The sequence below is a fragment of the Heliangelus exortis genome, chromosome Z (assembly GCF_036169615.1).
Source record: "Heliangelus exortis chromosome Z, bHelExo1.hap1, whole genome shotgun sequence".
Taxonomy (NCBI): domain Eukaryota; kingdom Metazoa; phylum Chordata; class Aves; order Apodiformes; family Trochilidae; genus Heliangelus; species Heliangelus exortis.
Genome location: NC_092454.1, coordinates 49,201,759 through 49,221,962, shown reverse-complemented (window position 1 = coordinate 49,221,962; position 20,204 = coordinate 49,201,759). Strand labels below are relative to the sequence as shown.

At 39.1% G+C, this 20,204-nt stretch overlaps 2 protein-coding genes across 5 annotated transcripts in view; one reads left to right on the top strand and one right to left on the bottom strand.

Annotated features, from left to right (window-relative positions):
- CERT1 (ceramide transporter 1) overlaps positions 1–15,797 on the top strand; it is a 70,182-nt gene extending 54,385 nt beyond the window's left edge. For 2 of the 4 annotated variants that reach the window (XM_071731045.1, XM_071731043.1), the window contains 10 exons: positions 1,132–1,218; positions 2,168–2,260; positions 2,835–2,912; positions 6,770–6,865; positions 7,676–7,808; positions 7,919–7,989; positions 9,184–9,312; positions 10,089–10,218; positions 11,569–11,705; positions 12,831–15,797. In XM_071731045.1, coding sequence (XP_071587146.1) covers positions 1,132–1,218; positions 2,168–2,260; positions 2,835–2,912; positions 6,770–6,865; positions 7,676–7,808; positions 7,919–7,989; positions 9,184–9,312; positions 10,089–10,218; positions 11,569–11,696 — 945 coding nt within the window. In that variant the 3' untranslated portion in view covers positions 11,697–11,705; positions 12,831–15,797. The remainder of the gene's footprint in view (positions 1–1,131; positions 1,219–2,167; positions 2,261–2,834; positions 2,913–6,769; positions 6,866–7,675; positions 7,809–7,918; positions 7,990–9,183; positions 9,313–10,088; positions 10,219–11,568; positions 11,706–12,830) is intronic. The other 2 variants (XM_071731044.1, XM_071731046.1) reach the window with 1 other exon arrangement.
- Positions 15,798–18,067: 2,270 nt separating this feature from the next.
- Positions 18,068–19,999, bottom strand: MED18 (mediator complex subunit 18). Its single transcript, XM_071731047.1, has 2 exons — positions 19,432–19,999; positions 18,068–19,147 (listed from the first exon to the last, which is right to left on the bottom strand). The coding sequence occupies exons 1-2, from the start codon at positions 19,502–19,504 to the stop codon at positions 18,594–18,596; spliced, it is 627 nt and encodes a 208-aa protein (XP_071587148.1). The 5' UTR covers positions 19,505–19,999; the 3' UTR covers positions 18,068–18,593.
- Between the last annotated feature and the right edge of the window lie 205 nt (positions 20,000–20,204).

Here is a 20,204-nt window from a genome sequence, read left to right as displayed (position 1 = left end):
GATTTATTGTATTGTACTTTTAATACAGCTTACATGCAATTTTTTTATACTTTTTTATTGGTTCAACTGTATAGGTATGTAAAGCTAATATGAATACCCTGACTGCAGGAATAGTCCTAAAATCTTAAGTTTTATTTTATTTTTAACATTTCACGGACACTTGAAATTTCATACTGACAAATTCAGTGCTTTTAGGTTCCTTTCATCTGTTAAACTGCATGTTTCCATGAGATTTCCAGTCAAATTCTAAGACTCTTAAACTTCCTTACGCAGTTTGTTCCTATAATGCAGTTTGCACAGATTTTAAGGACCTGACCCTTTCATGTACATTTACCAAATGAGTTTATACTTACAAGCCATAGCCTGAAAAATGGTACTATTATGTTGAGATATTTAAAAGGTACTTGAGCTTAGTTTCCCTTTTGTGACTCTGTGAAACAGGGCGATGGTAGGAAGTTGGACTTTTTCTAGCTGGTTATGAACCCAGCTGCCTCTCCCAGGTATCTCTGTTGCAAAGCAGTTTTTTGAAATAATGCTGTACTAGCTTGTGATACAATACAGTAAAAGCAGTAAAACAAATTCTATGGAATTACCGTTTTACTTGGTAGATTCATATTTTTAATAGTCACTTCAAATGTACCGTTTGGTTACTGTTAAACTCTTCTAACCAAGAATTTTAAATGCAGATCCCCAGAATTTTGTTTTCCCATGTTTTGAGCACATATGAGTATGACCTAGAGCTCTGGAATACTTGGAAAGAGTCTGACTACACAATTATGTTAATACCTGTACTTTGACATACTGTTAACAGTTTTAAGAGAAGAAAAATATTAATTAAAGTTTAAGTCATGTGTCATATCATATTGACACTATTACTCAGTTTCCTGGCTTTTTTTTTTAAATACAGCTATTCCTAAATTGTAGCTGGAGAGAGTAACTTCCTGCAACAAGTAGGTATTTCAGAAGAATTCTAACCTAAGAATATTGGGAAAATATTTCACTTCCATAGAAGAAATTTGCTTCCAACAGTTGTATGCATAGTATTTCTATTACATGTATTTCTAATTCTAAATTTAACTGGAACTACCATGTCTCAAAATATTTGAACTTGTTTTATTCCTTATGCCCTAGGAGGGTCCTAATAGTCTGATTAATGAAGAAGAATTCTTTGATGCTGTTGAAGCTGCTCTTGATAGACAAGATAAAATGGAAGAACAGGTATTGATACTTGAAAAATGTGTTAATGATGGCCATTTCATGGGAGACTCTGTGGCTTCAACTCAGTCCTAGGGTGCATGTCCTGAAGCTCTAGATATTGTATTCTGACACTAATAAGGGGCATTCACTTAACAGTTTTCAACTTAAACATTGTTGCTTAACTAATTCTGAAAAAGTGACTTCACAGCTTGAATAGAAAAGGATAGTGTTAGTGTTAAGCAAATTGAATGTCTCTTACGTTTCTAATTCCTAAACAAGTGTGCTGTAGAAAGCTTACCTTTGTAACTGGTGCCCTGTGTAAGTAAGAACACAAAACATTGCACCTATTTTTCAAAACCTAATTATTGCTTTGAGATTTCTTTTTACTCTTGCAGTATTTGAAATAAGGAGTATTTAATTTTGTTGCTGATTGTTTTTATTTAAAAATTCTGGAGGCCTTGGCTAACTCTGTAACTCATTTATTAAACTGACTTCAGTAACAAGGATGAAAAAGGTATAAGATGCATGTGAGGAAATATATAGAATATGACAATGTATGGCAGTATATAAAGTGAGAGGGAACAAAAGTGAGAGGTGCATCATTTGTCTTAGAAGTGTTTAGGCTTATGAATATTGTGAACATAATGACTTGGCTAAGACTTTTTTGGCTATATAGTAGCCAACAGAGTTTATTGATCCTGTAGTCTCAGCAGACAGTAGAAGTTTTAAGTGACTGCTTTACTACTTCGTGGATCCTTAATGCTTTTCAAGCTGCTTGTTTGTTTTCCATAGCTCAGAAATACAGTCTTCAGGCCCATTCACTTACTGAGAATTCCAGTAGGATGACAGCTTCATGCCTGTTAAGGGATAACATTAGTTGTAGTCACCGTGTGTACTGAGGGATGACTCATGGTGTTTCATAGTCTACCCATTATCAGCTGACTACTAATAGACTTTTTTTTTTTTTCAGTCCCAAAGTGAAAAGGTTAGATTACACTGGCCAACACCCTTACCTTCTGGAGATGCTTATTCTGCTGTGGGGAATCATCGATTTGTCCAAAAGGTAAGGTGGTTCTCAGTATTTCCTCTGAGCAATGGGCTGACCTATGATATTTCTATACAGTATTTTGTTAATGATAGGTGAGATCTTAGAGGTGTTTCTAGTAATTTGCAGTGGTTTACTTATTTTCAAACAAAATATCTGGAACTGGAGGAGGACTGTTTTCTGTGGCTCAAAAAATACTGATTTGAGTATTGGTTTTGAATACTCGAATTGGGTCAAGCTTGTCAGTTACAAAATAAAAAAAATCTCAGATTGCTAACCTCCATGTTTTCAAGATACCTTTAGCAAAATTCATCATCTTGATTCTATTAAATAAATTAGAAATCCCATCACTTGTATGGGGATCCAGCTGACTTTTTCTTTAGTATTACTGGAAACACTGCGCTCCTCTCAGGGCTACACTGGGAGCATAATACATAATAGGTGCATGAACTCAGCATTTGCTGCTGTGCTTGCTGCTTATGGTGCTTTTGTTTTCCTTTTCTTCATTATCTTGTGCTCACAAGTTGGTACTGAATGCTCTGTTGTTCTTTTGTTCTGATTACTTGGTTTTTTCTTTGTCTGTCTCTGGTAGCCCTATAGTCGCTCTCCCTCCATGTCTTCCATTGATCTAGTCAGTGCCTCTGATGATGTTCACAGATTCAGCACTCAGGTACTGTATTAAATGTGTAGATTGGGGTTTGCTGTTTTCATCCACTTCTCTAAAACCTGGGTTTTTGTTACTTAAATGACAGCTTTCTTTAAAGTATTACATTGAGACAAACAAAGGAGTTCTCTATTCGGGTACTAAATGGTTGTCTTTTTACATTCTGCTTGCATGCATATCGCTTGTGCAGGGGCCCTGTCCTTGTGAAACTGTTAGATGTAATTTAGCTTCAGTAAAAATGCCTAAAATTTGAAAGTTTTGCACTTCTGATTGTAATAAAAGCAGAGTAACACCTGTTTGTGTGGGTTGGAGATGGTCTTTGCTTCAAACTGAATAGTTTTCTTGCTATCGAATCAGAGGTTTTATTTTGTCTTTAACATTTGCTTGTAGTGACATTAAGATACTGAATGTTAAGAATCACTATTACCATGTTTTTTCTACAGCCAATTTTCTTACTGAAGGTCATGAAGTATATTGTTGACAACATGTTGTATGACTGTATGTTGTATGACTGATATCTTCCAGTAATGTACAAAATTAGTCTAAGTGCTTGCTCTGAAGACCATAGTCTAGAGTGGAATTAGATTCATGTGTTTGCTCTTTAACCTCAAAAAGCTGTTCAGATATGGCATTAGTTTCCTTTTGTGGTGGTCCATATGTGACTGTAAAAATTAAGCTTCAGGGATCTGTTCTTTTGGATTTTTTTTTTCTTTAAGTTATTAACTAATGTTGCAAACAACCTGCTATTTCAAATTGAAGAAGTAGATTTTCTTATGATGAGTAGAGCCTGGAATCACACAACCTGCAGACCTTACTACTATCTCTATGAGCAGAACCCTAACACTTAAAGACTTGATTATTGGTCTGAAATCCTAGCACTTGCCTTGACCTTTTGCAGTCAGTTAATTTCTGAAATTTGAACTTAAGCAAGTGAAAAAGTATGCAGGTCATATTGCACAACACTGTGGGCTCATCTACTGGTACTGGTACTACAGTAGTCAAGTTAATTTTTCAGGTTTGTTTTGGTTTGGGAGGAGGGGGAAAATCAAGTAATGGAAAACAGGTTTTATTCCAAAGACAGGAACTGATTGTGACAGTCTATGGGTATATGGGCAGTTCAATATAAAGAAAACCCAACGTTGCTGAAATACACAGACTTCCTTGTTTTCACCTATTGTGTGCCAGTGATAATATTTGGGCATTCATATAAGCCCAAGTGTCAGAGCAGTAATGTGGTTGAGAAGATAACCATTGAAAAACAAATCTGAGGTTGACCAGGTCCTTATCACAATAATGTAAATGGAGGTCAAGGATCAGGATGAAATGGACTCAGGTCAAGCTGTTACTTTCTTCATCTGCTGCGTGCATTACACAGCAAAAAAGTTATTACTGAGTTGCTTCAAATGCAGATTTAAGTTAATAGACTCACTGCAGGAAGAACGATCTTTTTAATTAACAGGAAATCACTCTACATCTCTCCCCCCTCTCCCCCCCCAGATTTTCCCTAGAACAAATTTTTGTGAGATCAGCAAGTCAGTCCACCTGCTCTGGAGTTTCATTGCTACTGGACAAGCAGGTGAAAGGGAACTGAGAGCATGAAGAGAAAAGCAGCAAGCACCTTCTTTTAGTGGCAGGCTGCTCTGGACCTTATTAATTTAAAATTGGACTCTGCCCCCAGGCTATTTGGCTTTTGGGAAAGGGAAGATACTATCTTGATTCTGAATAGATGTGACTTGTTCCTTGACTTCATCCATATGAAGGAAGTGTTGTTATCAGTAAACACTGAAGTATAAACATGTATTCTGATGAGAAATGGTTCTTCAGTGTGCCTCTAGAGAGGCACTTGGCCAGTTGAATGGGAGGTTGTGGGCTTAAAATGCTGTAGATGTTTTGCAGATCACTTTATTTTAAAGGTCTGTCAGATACTAAAATAGATATAGCTATTCTAAAGGCCTTTAAAGTGAGAAACTTCCAACTTAATGTTCAGTCCAAGGCTGCATGGCATATATGGTTTACAAATATTTTTGCATACCATTCTGTGTTCCTTTTCCTTGTGGAAAGGAAGCTTTGAATCTTGACCCTGTGCCTCTGAAATAGGTGCAGGTTGACAGACAGTGACTGTTTGTGTAAATTTTGTACAGTTAGGACAGGAAGTAGGCATAAGGCATTGTAGGTACTGCAATTCCTTTGTGAGGCAGAAGTCAAATTGTTTAGATTTCTCACCTGTGGATGACTACTTCTGTGCTTTCCTTGTTGTTTCCCTCATCCCACTTCTCATGTATTTTATTTCATTATGACAAAATAAACCCCAAGGAAAACCTCAAAAATTGGATGTCTAACTTTTACTTCTGTAGAGAAGTTTGTAGTCAAAATAAGAAACTCAATTTCCATCCAGCTGATTTTATTTTGACATTGTGCTTTGAGGATTTTGACTTGATTCAATTACCCTTTTTTTCCTAGTCTTAAGTGTATTGCCCATGGCATACATAGTACAAACAAACTTACTGCTTTGAATTAAAAGTAAATAACTTCTTTAAATTCTATAGCATATCAGAAAAAAACCATTAAGTATTCTTTAATTTAGCTTTCTCTTTCTTATACTATTTTATCAAATACACATTGTATTTTATATACACACTGAGCTTCATATTTTCGTAAGTTGTGCAATACCACTTATGGGTTCAGGCTATTAAGTTTGTGATTGTGCAGTTCTTAGACTAATCTCTGTGTTGGTGAATCAAGCAACCTTTGCTTGTAGTACTTTGCCTTTTGAAAAAAAGTCAAGAATATAATAATTCAAGAAAATGGTGTCAATCACATGAAATTACATGCTGTGACAGGTTGGACTTGGTGGACAGTTGGGCTTGGATGGTTTTGGACAGTTGGACTTGGTGATCCTAGAGATCTTTTCCAACTGTAATGATTCTGTGTGTTATTTTGACAAATTTCAGTAGTCACCTACCTTCTGGGTGGAAAAAAGTTATTTAAGTATTGCCATTACCTGCAAACAGTACATGATGATGGATGACATTCTTGCTTCTGTTTTTATTTGGAGGAGAGTGGGATTTGGAAAGAGAAGGGGAACCAAAGAAGCAGAATCAGATTGTAGATTCAAAATGAAAATACATTTCTTGTTTTAGCATCCATTTTCATGTACATTATATGGGAAAAAAGAGGTATTCACATAGCCTGATTAAAATCTATCAAATAGTTCGTCTTCAAGAACAGCACACAACAGTCTAGCAAAAATTATTTTTACGTGTTTTTATGATAGCAGAGTCTCTGAGTCTTCATAGGTTTTTAATATAAGTGTTTTGGTTTTGTTCTTGTTCTTTAGTTGGCAACTGTACAAAGGTGCCAGTGAAACAAAACAGACATGCTTCGCTCATGACAGCTTCCTTCACTGCTCTTCCAAAATGAGTTTTGATATGCATTTACTTTTTTAGGCCATCTGTCTTCATCCTCATCCTCCCCACCTTTCTTCAGCTTTTTTTAAATGCTCTTCAGTGAATATCTAAGTGTGCATTGTAATTCTATTTAAGCAAAGCTGATTTTGCCATATGTTGAAATAAAACTGTCTTAGGTAGAAATAGTGATCTTTGAGGTGCAAAGGAGATATAGGAAATACCTATAAAGAATTAAGTCAGAGGTTTAATCAAGATTTTGTCTTTTGTGTTTGAGTGTTAGAAATATTTGGGGTTTTTTTAATCTGTCTTAGAAAGCTCTGTTGTCCAAAGTCAGTTTCTGCACAGGATTTGAAGCATTGACCTGTGGCTGCCAGTACTGTACAGTCTCTTCCCAAGGAGATGAGCAAAATGAGTTAAAAATGTGTTGTTTCTGTTTTTTTTTTTCTTCTTTTAAAGGTGGAAGAGATGGTACAAAACCATATGACATATTCCTTGCAAGATGTAGGAGGGGATGCCAATTGGCAGCTAGTGGTTGAAGAAGGAGAAATGAAGGTAAAGGTTTGGGGTTTTGTTCAATTAATATAAGATGATGTGCTGCCAAGACAAATACTTCCACTCTGGTGGACTTGGCAGTGTAAGGTTTACAGTTGGACTCAGTGATTTTAAGGGTATTTTCCAACCTGAATGATTCCATGATATCTGAAAATACTATCACTCAAGCATGTTGTGGTCTTAATACTATTTTCAGACAGAAGCTTTAAGTTAGGACTGGAGTCCACAAGAGTAGTGGCTTCTGATCTATTTATATAAAATCCTATGTAGCTCTTGCAATAGCTTTGTCTTTGCACATTCCTTCCTCATTCTCTCCGACTTTGAACTTGGTAACAAAATAATATGTAAATTCAATGTATGAAAATGTTAGATTAGCAAGTCACTGTGCGGGCTGCTCTATTGTCCTTGTGTGGATCCTTGTGCATAGTGATAAATAAGGTAGCTTAATCATTTGGGGGGCAGAGAGTCTTAAAATACTGATATTTTAATGGGAATTGCCATGTATTGCCATTTCATGCTCCATCCCAGGGAAGCTGTGGCTGCCCCCTCCCTGTAAGTGTTCAAGGCCAGGTTGGATGGGGCTTTGAACATCCTGATCTAGTGGAAGGTGTCCCTGCCCATGTAGAGGAGTTGGAACCAGATGATCTTCAGAGGTCCCTTCCAACCCCAAACCTACTATCATTCTTTGTAAAAATGTCTGCATAGGTAGTTACTAGAGAACACTGATGTGGGGAAATTATTCACGTGTTAGTCTTGCAGTAAGTTCTGATAACTTCTGTTCTGAATTTTTTTCTTTGTGTTTGGCTATAGGTATACAGAAGAGAGGTGGAGGAGAATGGAATAGTTTTAGACCCTTTGAAAGCAACTCATGCTGTTAAAGGAGTCACAGGGCATGAAGTTTGCCACTACTTCTGGAACGTCGATGTTCGTAATGACTGGGAAAGTAAGGAACTGGTTCCTAAGCTTTGCATGCTCATCAGCAAGGATGTTGTTTATAACACTAGCCTAATATCTGCCCTTGTTTACCTATGGATTGTCTTTTTTCCCTTTTAGCAACGATTGAAAATTTCCATGTTGTGGAAAATTTAGCTGATAATGCAATCATCATTTACCAGACACATAAGGTAATAACACTTCAACTGTATGTCTACCTTAGTTAGGCAGTCTGCAGCATATAAATTCTGATCTTATTCTGAAACGGCTGAAAAACTTAAAATACCATTTACAACATTTCAGAAAGTTCTCTAGTAAACTGCAACATTGTACATTTTTTCAAATTTGTTGTGGTAGAAAATTTGTGCATACATCTAATAGAGCTTGAAATAGCAAATAAGGACTGGTTTTAATCTCTGAATAGATCACTGCCAACAAGTGAGAGTCATCTAAAGTGAGCAGAAGCAGTAAATCAATCTGATAACAGGAAAGAAGCCCATAACATTGTACCATATGTTTTGTTGCTATACTGCAAGCTATGGCTTATGACAAGTAGTTGACATACACATTTTGCATTGAAGAGGTATAATTGCTGGTACAACAGCAGTTGTTCTTACAATTTCATTGTTTCCTCTTCTCCTGTATCCAGCTCTGGGATAACTTTACCAAAATGTTCATTTGAATTACAACCCAACAACTGTAACAAAGTTCAAAAACATGAGAAGGGTTCAGATTAATCTTTAATCTTGTGTGATTCCAAGCATTAGCATTCTCATATATTAAACCAGATGGTTTTTTCTGCATTTCTGCCAGCTAGGTGGTTACCTTAAAATTTCTGTAACGGAAGATGAGTGATTTTGAGTAAGAAAACTGTGTAAAACTGTGTAGCATTGTAGTAAAAAACTAGACTTCTCTCCTATGAAGTGTCAGGAAAGTGGCTTTTGTATGTTTTCTTATTTTATTTATATTTTGCTTCTTAAAATTTCTCTTGTGTAGAATCAATTTACCATATCTGTGTTACTGAAGCAATAGCTTTTTGAAATATTTATTTTAAATATTTTTATCCCTTGGTCTGTTTCTCTCTGGAGGCACAGTAACTGTCAGTGCATTTATAATATTTATACTGTGTGTATACAAAAAAAGTCATTACAGCTTGGCTTCCTGCATTTTCAAAGTGTTAAACTTTTGCCTTATTTTTAAAAAAACATCTGTATAATAGTTATGTTCTGTTTCAGTTTTGAAAATTAAATTACTAACTTCAAGAAAGTTTTACTTAAATGAAGTGATTGACAGGGTTTGCATTCCGTGTTTTTTCTTGTGTCTAAGAACAGTAAGTAATTAATTTGTAAAACTGGTAAAGCTTATATTTAGGTGTTTCTCTGCAGAGGGTGTGGCCAGCTTCTCAAAGGGATGTGCTGTATTTGTCTGCCATAAAAAAGATACCAGCATTCAGTGAAAATGATCCTGAAACATGGATTGTGTGCAACTTTTCTGTGGAGCATGACAGTGCTCCTGTAAGTACTGTTTTCATTCTATCAAGTTCTGCTTTTAATACATATTGTCACATAGCAGAAAAATGCATGTGCAATAGTAGTATGAGGAAGGTGAGGAGTTATGCAAAAATAGTTTATTTAAATCAGGTGATACAATGACCTGGTGAGCCAAAAGGTTTCCTGCCTTTTCTCAGCAGAGAATGCACCAAAATGCAAGAAAAATTTCTGGATATCTGAAAACATTTTAAAGGATGAGATTATTTTGTATGGAGTCAGATCAGTAACTCTTTGGTATTGTCAGATATAGGAGGCTTGTATAATTCCAGATGAGGAATCTCTGAACCCTGCCTCCTACACCGTTCTGCCTTATTTCTGTTAGACAGTGGAAATGGTCATTTTCTTTAGAGTGTTTCTGTGCTGATGGTTATGCCAGGGCCTGCTCACAGGGAAGAAATTACTAACTGATGCTTGTAAATTGATAATTGTTCTTTAAAATGTTCCCAAAATGTTTCTGTACTCATTTGTCACAATAAATGGAGTAATTAAATTGCAATATATATTAAGCAAGCAGAAACCTGAGATTCAGGCAGTTTAGTTTAACCCTTTCACTGTTCACCATGTACCTTGCGTTTCACCCACACTCACATTACATCCATGTAGTGTGAGAATTCACTCTCAGAAGCACAGCTTCAGAGGTGTCTTGGACTTCATAGCAAATTAAATTGTTAGCAGTCAAGTATGCTGACACAAATTTCATTTGAGTCTTACAAATGTTTCCTGTTTTTTTTTTTTGGCAGCTGAACAATCGCTGTGTCCGTGCCAAAATAAATATTGCTATGATTTGTCAGACATTAGTAAGCCCACCAGAGGGGAACAAAGAAATAAGCAGGGACAACATCCTATGCAAGATTACATATGTAGCTAATGGTAAGTCTAAAATTTATCAGTATAACATTCGTGATATATGTTAATTCTGGGGAGCTTGAATGCTGCCAAACAAAGGTCAATGCAGTGTTCTGTTCAGTTTATCTTTAGCATCAAACTGGAGGTCCTTATGTGTGAAAAGACTTGAGTTAATGTGCAGCATGAATTTGGTGGACAGGATCATTCCTTGCATGGTATTCTGGGAGAAGTCAATAGAACTGGCATGGAGCTCAGTCCTCAGTACCAGAACCTTGAGGTGTGGGAGGGTGGGCAGAAGAAATGTCTACTACTGAGATGACTAGGCATAGCTTTTTGTTTGATTTATAGTGTGGGTTTTTTTCATTTACTGCTGTAATTTTTTTCCTCCATGTCATCTTGTTAGGCTGAAGAGCTGCTTCTAAGTAAAGACTCAGTTCTTGGTGTCACATATTTTATACGAAAATGTTTGCAAGCTGGATAGTTTAGACTATATATATATATATTTTTTTTTTTTTTTTTTTACAATTTAACTGATAAAACTCCTGGTATTGATTGAAAAGTTACCAAGGCCCCAACCATACTCAGCATTTAGCAGTGTATTGTAGTATAGGAGCTATATACTTTTCAGCTCCTCTACGGCCAGCTGCAAAATACTCCAAGGGTAGCTCAACTGCCTATTACTTTCAACCATCGACTACATGGTTTACAAAAGAGTCAAGAGTTTGAAAAATTGGTTCAGTAGATCTTTGCCATATAAGAGTGATGCACTTTGTATTAATTCCTGTACCAATTACATTATATAACCTGACTATATTACTGTGGTGCTGGCCACTTTGTTTCCTTTTTAGACGTTCACCAGTTACTTAAAAAGCATTTTCACTGTTGGATTCTGAACTGTGATTATATGGGAGGTTGTATCATTTTCAGAAGAATACTTGCCCTGTGAATTGAAGCATAGTTTAGAATCAGTTTGAATTTTATTTAAAGTGCTTTCAAAATAATTTCTAAGACATTGGCTATGTGGAAATTCTGCAGACAAATGCAACCCGTACTAAAAAGTTAAGACTTACTTCTCTTTTCCTTGAAATAAGTAACTCACATCTCTGTTGTTTCTTGCAAGTTCTTAGAGATTGTCACCTTTCTTTTGGACATTGCCCAAAGAGTCAACACATTACACTTAATGTTTTCTAAATAGCAGTATCATAGACAGAACTTGAGTATTCAGAAACTGCTACAGAATAAGCTGTAAGGGCATTAAAAAAAAAAAAGCCACTGATCATTATTCTTTCCAGTCACTTCTGAGTTCCAAGGAGTTTTCTTTTCTAGCCTTTAGCAGATTTGCTGTATTTGAATGTCTCTCTTCCTATCATCTAGTGAACCCAGGAGGATGGGCACCAGCATCAGTGTTACGGGCTGTGGCAAGACGAGAATATCCAAAATTCTTGAAGCGTTTCACATCATATGTGCAAGAGAAAACAGCAGGAAAGCCTATTTTATTCTAGTGTTAGCAGGTATGCATTCTTTTTTTTTTTTCTTTTTTGATTCACTGTTGTAAACTTAAGGCCAAACAGAAGTACGCAGTCTTGAAGTGTCATATGATTAACATGAATTCAGTGCTTACTTTTAATATCTGTATGCAATATACTTTTTTAAACATTTATATAGTCAGTGTGCATTATCAGCATGAAAAATAAGGACTGTACAAATTATCAAGGATTAGCTTTTGTGGTATTCTACTAGTTTATCTTGTAAGTTTTTGCTCACCTGTCTACTTTATATAGAAGTGTAAAAGGATGAAGTATTCTTCTCACCTATCACAGGCATTTAACACTTTCTCTGAAAAGAGTGAATACTGAAGTATCTCTAGAGCCTCATAAGGTGCTGATCTCTGAAATTCTCCTTATAATAGCATATTTCATAGAATACTGTGGAGGTCAAGTTTATATTGACAGGATTTTTATTAATAGAACTTTTCAGGCAAACCATTTTCAATTATTGGTGTATTGTAAAGGCCTTAGTGGTGAGCCTAAGAAAAGGTATTTACATACACTTTGTGAAGTCAGTGAATATATTTTAGTAGTATAGGTCATTGGACTAATCTAAAATTATTTTAACATCTGAATGATAATATGCCATTAAAAAAATGATTTATTGATGATTTCTGGGGCTGCTTGAACCTGTCAGACAAAAACCTTAGTGCTAAGTAAAGCTCCACTTAATGCTTGTTAGTGTAGACTCCTGCTCTATATAATTGATTATGTGTAACCACTGTCAGGTCATTGAATTCTATTTGGTAGTTCTAGTATTACAGAAGATCTGGAAATGAGTTTTTATTGCTTTTTCTATGTATGACACAGGGTACCTCTGGTTCTATTTATTATGTCAGACTCCAAATGCCTTAGTCATTTGATTCTTTGGTAACAGGTAGCCCTGTAATGACTCACACTAATGACTAACTAATGACTTTATTTTATATTCTTAGAGAACTAATGTAGGTGAACCATTAAGGGCATAGTTGTCAAGAGCCAGGAGTTCAAACATTGTATCGGTGCTTATACAATTTAAGGTGTTTCACAAGTTTTCCTACTTACTGTAAATTTTTCAGTTCGGTATTTTTTGTCTTTGCTTATTTGTAGTGATCAGAACAAGACTGGGTGAACATTCCACGTTGGAGAAATGACCATGCATAGAGTACTCCATGCTGGAACGAAGGATCTACAGTCTTTTTTTATGGCCCAAGTTCTTGGCTTTGTATACTGAAGTGAAGAAGTGTTGCAACATCACGAGCCTGAATATTTAACACTATCTCTGTCCTGCTGACTTCTCTTGCTGAATCAATGTGTAGTTATAAATACATGTAATGATAACATGTATATGAGTCTATTTTTATTTGCTTGCTTTAGAAGGGGAAGAACACTGTACAACTTTGAATCACCAACATGGATTACTGCTTCAACTTTAAGCAACTTGCAGAATTTCACTGTCAGCCTTCCTAAGATACTCACACAGGTTTTGTGTGTGTGTGTGTGTGTGTGTAAAAAGCACAAAAGGCAAATGCACCTATAGCATACTGTATGTGCTTTATATGCACAAAAATCTGTGTGATGTTTTAGGAGAGGGGAGGAAGGGACTTGAGTAAAGCCTAGGTGACTCGTTGGCAGGTTTTGTTTTGCTTTGTATAATCATAGTTCATTGCTGCTGGTTTCTATAATGAATCATCTTGTTATATAAAATGTGAGTTAATAACTGAGGGCTGTCGATATCCTTATGACTTTGCCTTTCTATTGTCTTACTCTTATGAAGATCTTTGGTTCTGAAGGAGTAAGAGTGTGAAAAGCTTTATTTTTTTTCCAGATATCTTTATATTTCTATTGTATTTTTTAGTTATGTAATATGTGCTACAGAATTTTTGTTATTAAACATGATCCAGAGAAATCTAGGAAGATTCTGTATGAGCGCAAGAGACTGCCTGAAAGCTGGAAGTCATCTGTTCATGCTATATGTGGACTGCTTTCTTGCATGATATCCAGAGCTTTCCTGAAGCTGTGAGAAGGTACACCAGAATATATATTGAAGTAATGTGGACGATGTAAGACAACATTCCCAGTCCAGAATGAGGTTGAGTACATTGTTTTCAGATCCTGCATGTGTTTTTCCTCATGTTAATAAACCCGTGCTGTGAGGCTTATGTAGAAAATTATTTGCCTCTCGATAAAAAGAATCCAGAGGAGCTATAAGGATGCGTAGTTCTTATTGGAAAGTTCCCTTTAGTTGCTGTGAGAATTCTAATGTCAGATATGTGCCTGCCTTTGTTTCTGGAGATGCTCATTAGGAGAGGACTGTGGCAGACTGGTACTGACTTTGAGGTCTTTTCTATATGTCCCATAGTTGAAAACTCTTCAGAGGCTGCTCAGTATTTCACTAACCTGTGTATCTCGAGGAAAAGGTTTCAGATATATTTTTTTCAAAAAGATAGAAGTCTTTATAGTACGGTAGGTGTTTGAAAACAAATATACTAACATAATTATGATTTGGTAAAGGATTAAAGGTGATCTGCAGAGTGCTGAAAAACTATCTGTTCATCTGCTCTGTAGAGATGAAGTCGTACACAGCACATGATTACACATGCATGCAGATTTCATGCTCCATAACTCTTCTCTCTTTATTTGCCTTTCTCTAACAGTGTGCATGGAATATGCCTTATTACAGAGTTATTCTGTTAATTTGAATATGTAGAAAAGTGCCTATATGGTAATGCTAGTAAGGCAAATAAGATGAAAATTTGTACATGTTTACTATATCACCAGTGAGCATTTTATATTGCAATGTTAAAAAAAAAAAATCTTATACCTCAGAAGTACTTCATCTTTTTACAATCAACTAAGCAATTGTTCATTCTACCATAGCCACTGATGGGAACTTTAAAACAAAAAATAGATCTAAAATATAAAGAGTTTAAGTCCTTATTTGCCATTTCTGGTAGTTGTTGGAACACAGGCAAGTTTATTAATTTAATTTGATAGCTTTATTTTACAAACGTATGGAAAGTTTACAAAGCAGTATATAAACTTATCATTAGTTGCATTTGCACTAAATATGATGTACTTTTGCGATTTGTTCTGTAAATAAAATTACACTACAGATACTGTTTGTAAAGAATAAATTTTACTTTCAGATAAAAGCACTGGTACTTCACTACAGCTAGCCCGGCCCAATGAGAGTTGTAAGACTCGTCTTAAAAGAATATGCAAGGAGTCAAAAGATTGAGAAACCAGTTTTAATTGACCTACTGAAGAACAAGTTTAAAAAAGGCCGTTCTCCTTAGGCCTCTCAGATTGCCTGTGTGCAAGTAGCCCGTAGATCCTTTTCTTCTTGAAGGGATCTTGGTTTTAGTTTTATAAAATTTGCCCTGTCTCATGAGCCCATCCCTTTTTTCAGTCACTGCCACTTATCTGTGCACTCTTGAGTTTGCTTCTTCCTGTTAATGGATTGGAAGTACTTACACAGCTGTGGTGGTCTCTGCAGAAGCAGCTCTGGACTCTGGAATGGGTGTTTTTTATAAGATGAACAAATTTGAAGGGCTGAGTACACAGCAATCACCTCTATCAGATACCACTCTCTAAATATCCGTGTCTGTTTGGAGAATCTGAACATTCCCAAACTAGATCTGAAGGAAATTACTTGATAGAACTTTCCTTAGGAATGAAAGTGAGATGTCTGAGAACATGAACACCTTATTTTGACAAATTTATCTGTGAAGAATGTGATGCACTTTGGAAAAAAAATTACCTTTTACTTAGTTGGGCTGAGCTGGCTTATCTGAAGTTGTGCAGATTCTCGTTAATCAGATTGTCCACCTGTATTTTTGTCAAGTTGTACAGATAACGCTGTATTTGAATTGCCACTGTTCATCTACAGACTTAAAACATGAATCATATTTTTGAGTACCTTGAGTGTGTAGAGTGTAACTGTTTGTTCTATAATAGCTTTATGATCCTAATGGTAAGTTTTGAAGATTAAAAGAAGTTGGCTCTTCCATGTTACAATCACAAAATTAAAACCAGTATTTAAAAGTGAAAACTATTAAAAATTATGAAGAAAAATCCTGGTTTGTATTTATTTTTAACTTTCAGTGCTTTGGAGGAATATTATATTTTAAATAATTTGCCTTTTAACCAACTTCAGGTTATGCTAGCATATCAGAGGCTTGCTAAAGGATGTTTCTATATAGTCTGAACATAGAGCATTTACAAAGTCTATCAGCTCTTGTCTTCATTTGCACAGAATTAAGAGCACTGTGGAAGTTTCCATGAGGAGAATATTCAGGACTGAGAAGTGCCAGAAGTTAAACCTGTGGCTTCATCTGAAGTATGAGGAATTTTCAAGAAACAATGTGAGCTTCTGTAGAGCAAACTTTCTTCATAGCAGTAACATCTGGTGCCTAATTGATCAGTAAAGTTTCTACCTTTATTTGTCATGCAGAGATGTCTACTCTTTACGTGGTAATCAGCTAGGTGGAAACCTTACAGGTATGCAAGACTGATGGATGAGTTTGAAATAACACACATACCAAACAAAAAACCCTTAAGTTCAGCTGCATCAGGCCTTGGGTAATAAATTGCAACAAAATGGAGTCCTGAGGGAAGCCCTGACCTTGAAGAGTGCAGCTCTTTAGCTGGCAAAAATAAATATCCCAAAACAAAAACTTGTAACAATCTTGGTCCCATACGTTGTGTAATTTAAAAAATGCAAACCTTCCAGTAAGGAGAGGTTGAGCATTTCTCTAGTTATCTGTGTAACTAACTACAATGTAACTTAACCCTAGATAATGAATAATTAATTGCAGTAGTGCCATGCAATTTACCAGTGTCTGACTAGTAGTAGTAGTATTAATTATCTTTAGTCTTCAGCTAGAAAAGCAAAGCTTCATAGGACAATAGAAGTGTATTTCCTTAGTTAAAAGAAAGGGATAGACTTTTTTAACATCAGGCACCTGAAGTGTCAGGTTTTTTTCAGCTGTAACCCTTTGATGGAGTGAGCTTTCCCCCTGCACACCTGCCTCTGACAGGCATGCACTGCAGCCAAAACGAGAGAGCCTGGTGATGTGCATTGCTGCAACTTTTAAAGTTTAATTCTAATGAAAAACGATACTTTTAGTTATTGTTATTTTTGAGAACCAAGACCAATCAATAGCCGGAAGTCACTGATCTAAGTCACGAGTCAGACGTCACATCATTTTACGTGCAAAACCTTTAATTAGGAACCTTCCAGTTGGTTTCCTTTTTCTAGAGTTAGTCTGCGTGAAGCTCAGTGTGGAATTTCCCGATCACCACTCCATTACCATCAGCACTCTGTGATGGGTTTGCCTTTCCACTTAGAAAGCTTGGAACGCCCATTAGCAGTTGAGTTCCTTTCAGACCTGCAGCGGGGAGGAGCCGTGCGCTTACTGCTTTGTGTGTCTCCCCGCTGAAAACTATGCACCCTTTGAACGGCACACAGCACTCAGCTCCTAGCTGTCTCGTAAAATCTCCTGTCACAAAGAGATTAAGCCACGGAGAGTGCGAGTCTCCGGCAAGCGATTCCCAAGGAGTGTTACAGTGGGAGGATGTGACCGCAAGCCCGAGGGTGGGGGCGGAACTGAAACTGAATCACGGAGCAGCCCCTCGGGTTTCGCTCCGGGACCTGCCCGGCCACCCCCTGGGAGGCTGCACCCTGTAACACTATCCTAAAGAATTCCGGGGTAGTGTGCTGCCCGGGGACCGTGAGTCATGGCTGAGCAGGAACAGAACTGTCGGCTCGTCCGGACCTTCCAGGAAGCATTTCTAGCGTGGGTAGTGAGCAGTCGCACTGGTCACCTCCTCGCTCCCTGCTGGAAAAGCACCGCTCAGTACTCAATGTTCCTGTGCTGCTGTGCAAGGCTCTCCCCAGCCGTGGGACACCTGAGACACCGCACTTGGCAAACAATAATCCAGCTGATCTGCTGGATCCGGCTGATCTGATAATCTGGCTGATCTGCTCCGAGCTCCAGTGTTGTAAATACAGCTGTTTATTTTAAAAGGCTTTTTCCTTTTTTTTTTTTTTTTTTTTTTTTTTTTTTTTTTTTTTTTAAGTTTTTTTGTGGCAGCAGTCTTTGCTTTCAGTTGTTTAACCTAGAAAGCTGTGTGGTGCCAAACGGTGGCAATGTCTCTGACAGAGGTTGTTGTGTTTCAGTAAAACGTCTGCATCCTTAACCTTTGGGTTTTTTTTTTCCCCAACCTTTTTTGTTTGAACTGAATTTTAAAACTCTCAAACCTCAGCATCACGGAAATATCGGGGGGGTAACTGATCATCCTGCTGTCAAAAGAAATGCTAAACAAAATCATCACTGTAGCTGTACAATGCTCTTAGCTGCTGTAATGTGCCATTTTTCAATGCTGTTGACAGGTGTGAGAAGTCGAACAATAAATAAAAAACCAAACCATGTAACTTACTACTTTCTGATTAACCAAGACTGCTATACCCCACTTCAGTGAAAAAAGATGAAACAGCATTAAGAGATTTGAAAAACATCTGGCAACTGTAATACTGATAAATTCTAACTCAGTTACATCAGAAACATTTTCACTATAAAATGTGTTTTGTTCTAGCTGTTCCCGTGACATCTACCATTTTACTATTCCACTGGAAATAGGTGGACATTTGCTCTTTTATGCTAATTCCTGCATTTATACTTTTGTCATACAACACCTCACACATTAAAGAATACTAATTTTGTGTGTTACTCGAAAGGAAAAAAGGATGACTATGAAGGATACAGGCATGGTGCTTTAAAAAAAAAACCAAAAAACAAAAAGCAAGCACCACCACGATGGGGGTACACAGAAGGATTATTTGTGTAAGTCCAAAGCCCAGCTTTTCAATTACATTAGCCTTTTGGGGTCAATTTTTTCCAGGTGCACTAGAGGCTTCAGTTGCTCGGCAAAGTTTCTCATGTCATCAGAAACAACGTCCTGCCCTGCTGGAGCTACCACGTTGAGCTCCACCAGGTACGAGAGGGAGAGGGGCTCAATGCTCTCCGTGTTTCCCGGCATGAGGATGCGGAAGATCTTGTACACCACGATCTTCATGATGCCCTTGCGGAACACGTGCCCTTTGGCCACAAACTCGTGGTCCATGCGGAATCCCATCTCCACCAGGAAGTCCGTCAGGTTGTCCGAAGTGGCGATATCCACGCAGTTGCGCACCAGCGCGTGGCGGTTCTTGTCGCCGATCTCTGGCTGGCCCAGGTACCGCAGGTGCCAGGGCATCCCGCTTTTGTCCATGGACCGCCGTGCCCGCAGCACGAAGGGGCTGGCCTGCTGCCCCTTCAGCAGGAACACCATCTCGTGGTCCAGAAACGTCTCCGGTTCCATGTTGTCGCACAGGCCGCGCAGGCGGTGTAGGAGGCTCTCCAGGCTCTGGTCCAAAACGCTTCCTGCGGCGGGTGGAGACAGCGCCCCGGTTACTTTCTCCCCTCTTCCTCCGCCTCCCCTCTTCTCCCGCCTCCCCTCTCCCTTCCCGGGGGCTCTCTCCGGCCCCTCCGTCGGCCCGTGCTCCCGCCCCGAGCTCCCCTCAGAGCCCCCAGGCTGACCTCGGCCGGCGAGGCAGCGGCTTGGCAGCGGCACGCAGGCCCTGCGGTCCGCCGTGCGCTCTCCTCCCAGGCGGCGGGAGGGAGGGAGCTGCCTGTCCCCGCCGCCCGCCCGCCCTCCCGCCGCTCACCTTGTAGCAGGTACTCCATCATGTTGATGGTGCCGCCCGTCACGGGCATCATGGTCACCGGGGGAGCCTCCATGGCGCGCTGCGGCCCGGACGCGCGGCGGAGAGTAGGCGGCAGAGGGACCAGCGACAAGGCGGCAGCCGCGGCAGCGCCACCTCGCGGCCCGGAGGTGTCAGTCTGGAGCGCTGGTACCGCTGGTACTGGAGCGCTGGGGGGTGAGGGGGGTGGTGGGGGGCAAGGGACGGGGCGAAAGGTGAGGGCGCGGAGGGGAAGGGGCGGTGAAGGAGGGGGAGCGAAGGAGGGGAGAATGGAGGGGGGAGAGGAGGCGGAGGAGGGGGCATTGAAGGGGAGGGGGCGGAGGGAAAGGGGCGAAGGAGAGAGGAGGAGGGGGCAGGGAGGGGGCAGAGGGGAAGGGGCGGAGGAGGAGGTGAAGGAGAGAAGGGGGCGGACGGTGCGGCGAAGGAGAGAAGGGGGCGGAGGGGGTGGTCGAGGGGGGAGGGCTGAGGAGAAGGGGGGCGGTGAAGGGGAGAGGACGGGGGAGTTCCGTCCGGTGTCCTGCGGAGCCAAAGGTGCAGGCGACAAATCGTGTGCGAAACCTTGGAGAGAAACGTCCCGGTTCGTCCCCTGCCGCCCCCCGGTCGGTGCGCATCATCCCGCTGGCCGACGGGGAGGGGCAGCGGCACCGGGGGTGAGGGCACCGAGGGCCCGGGGTCTGCTCTGCGGGCACCGGCAGCGAGCCAGGGTTACAAACTCTTGGCAGTCGGCTTGGTGACAT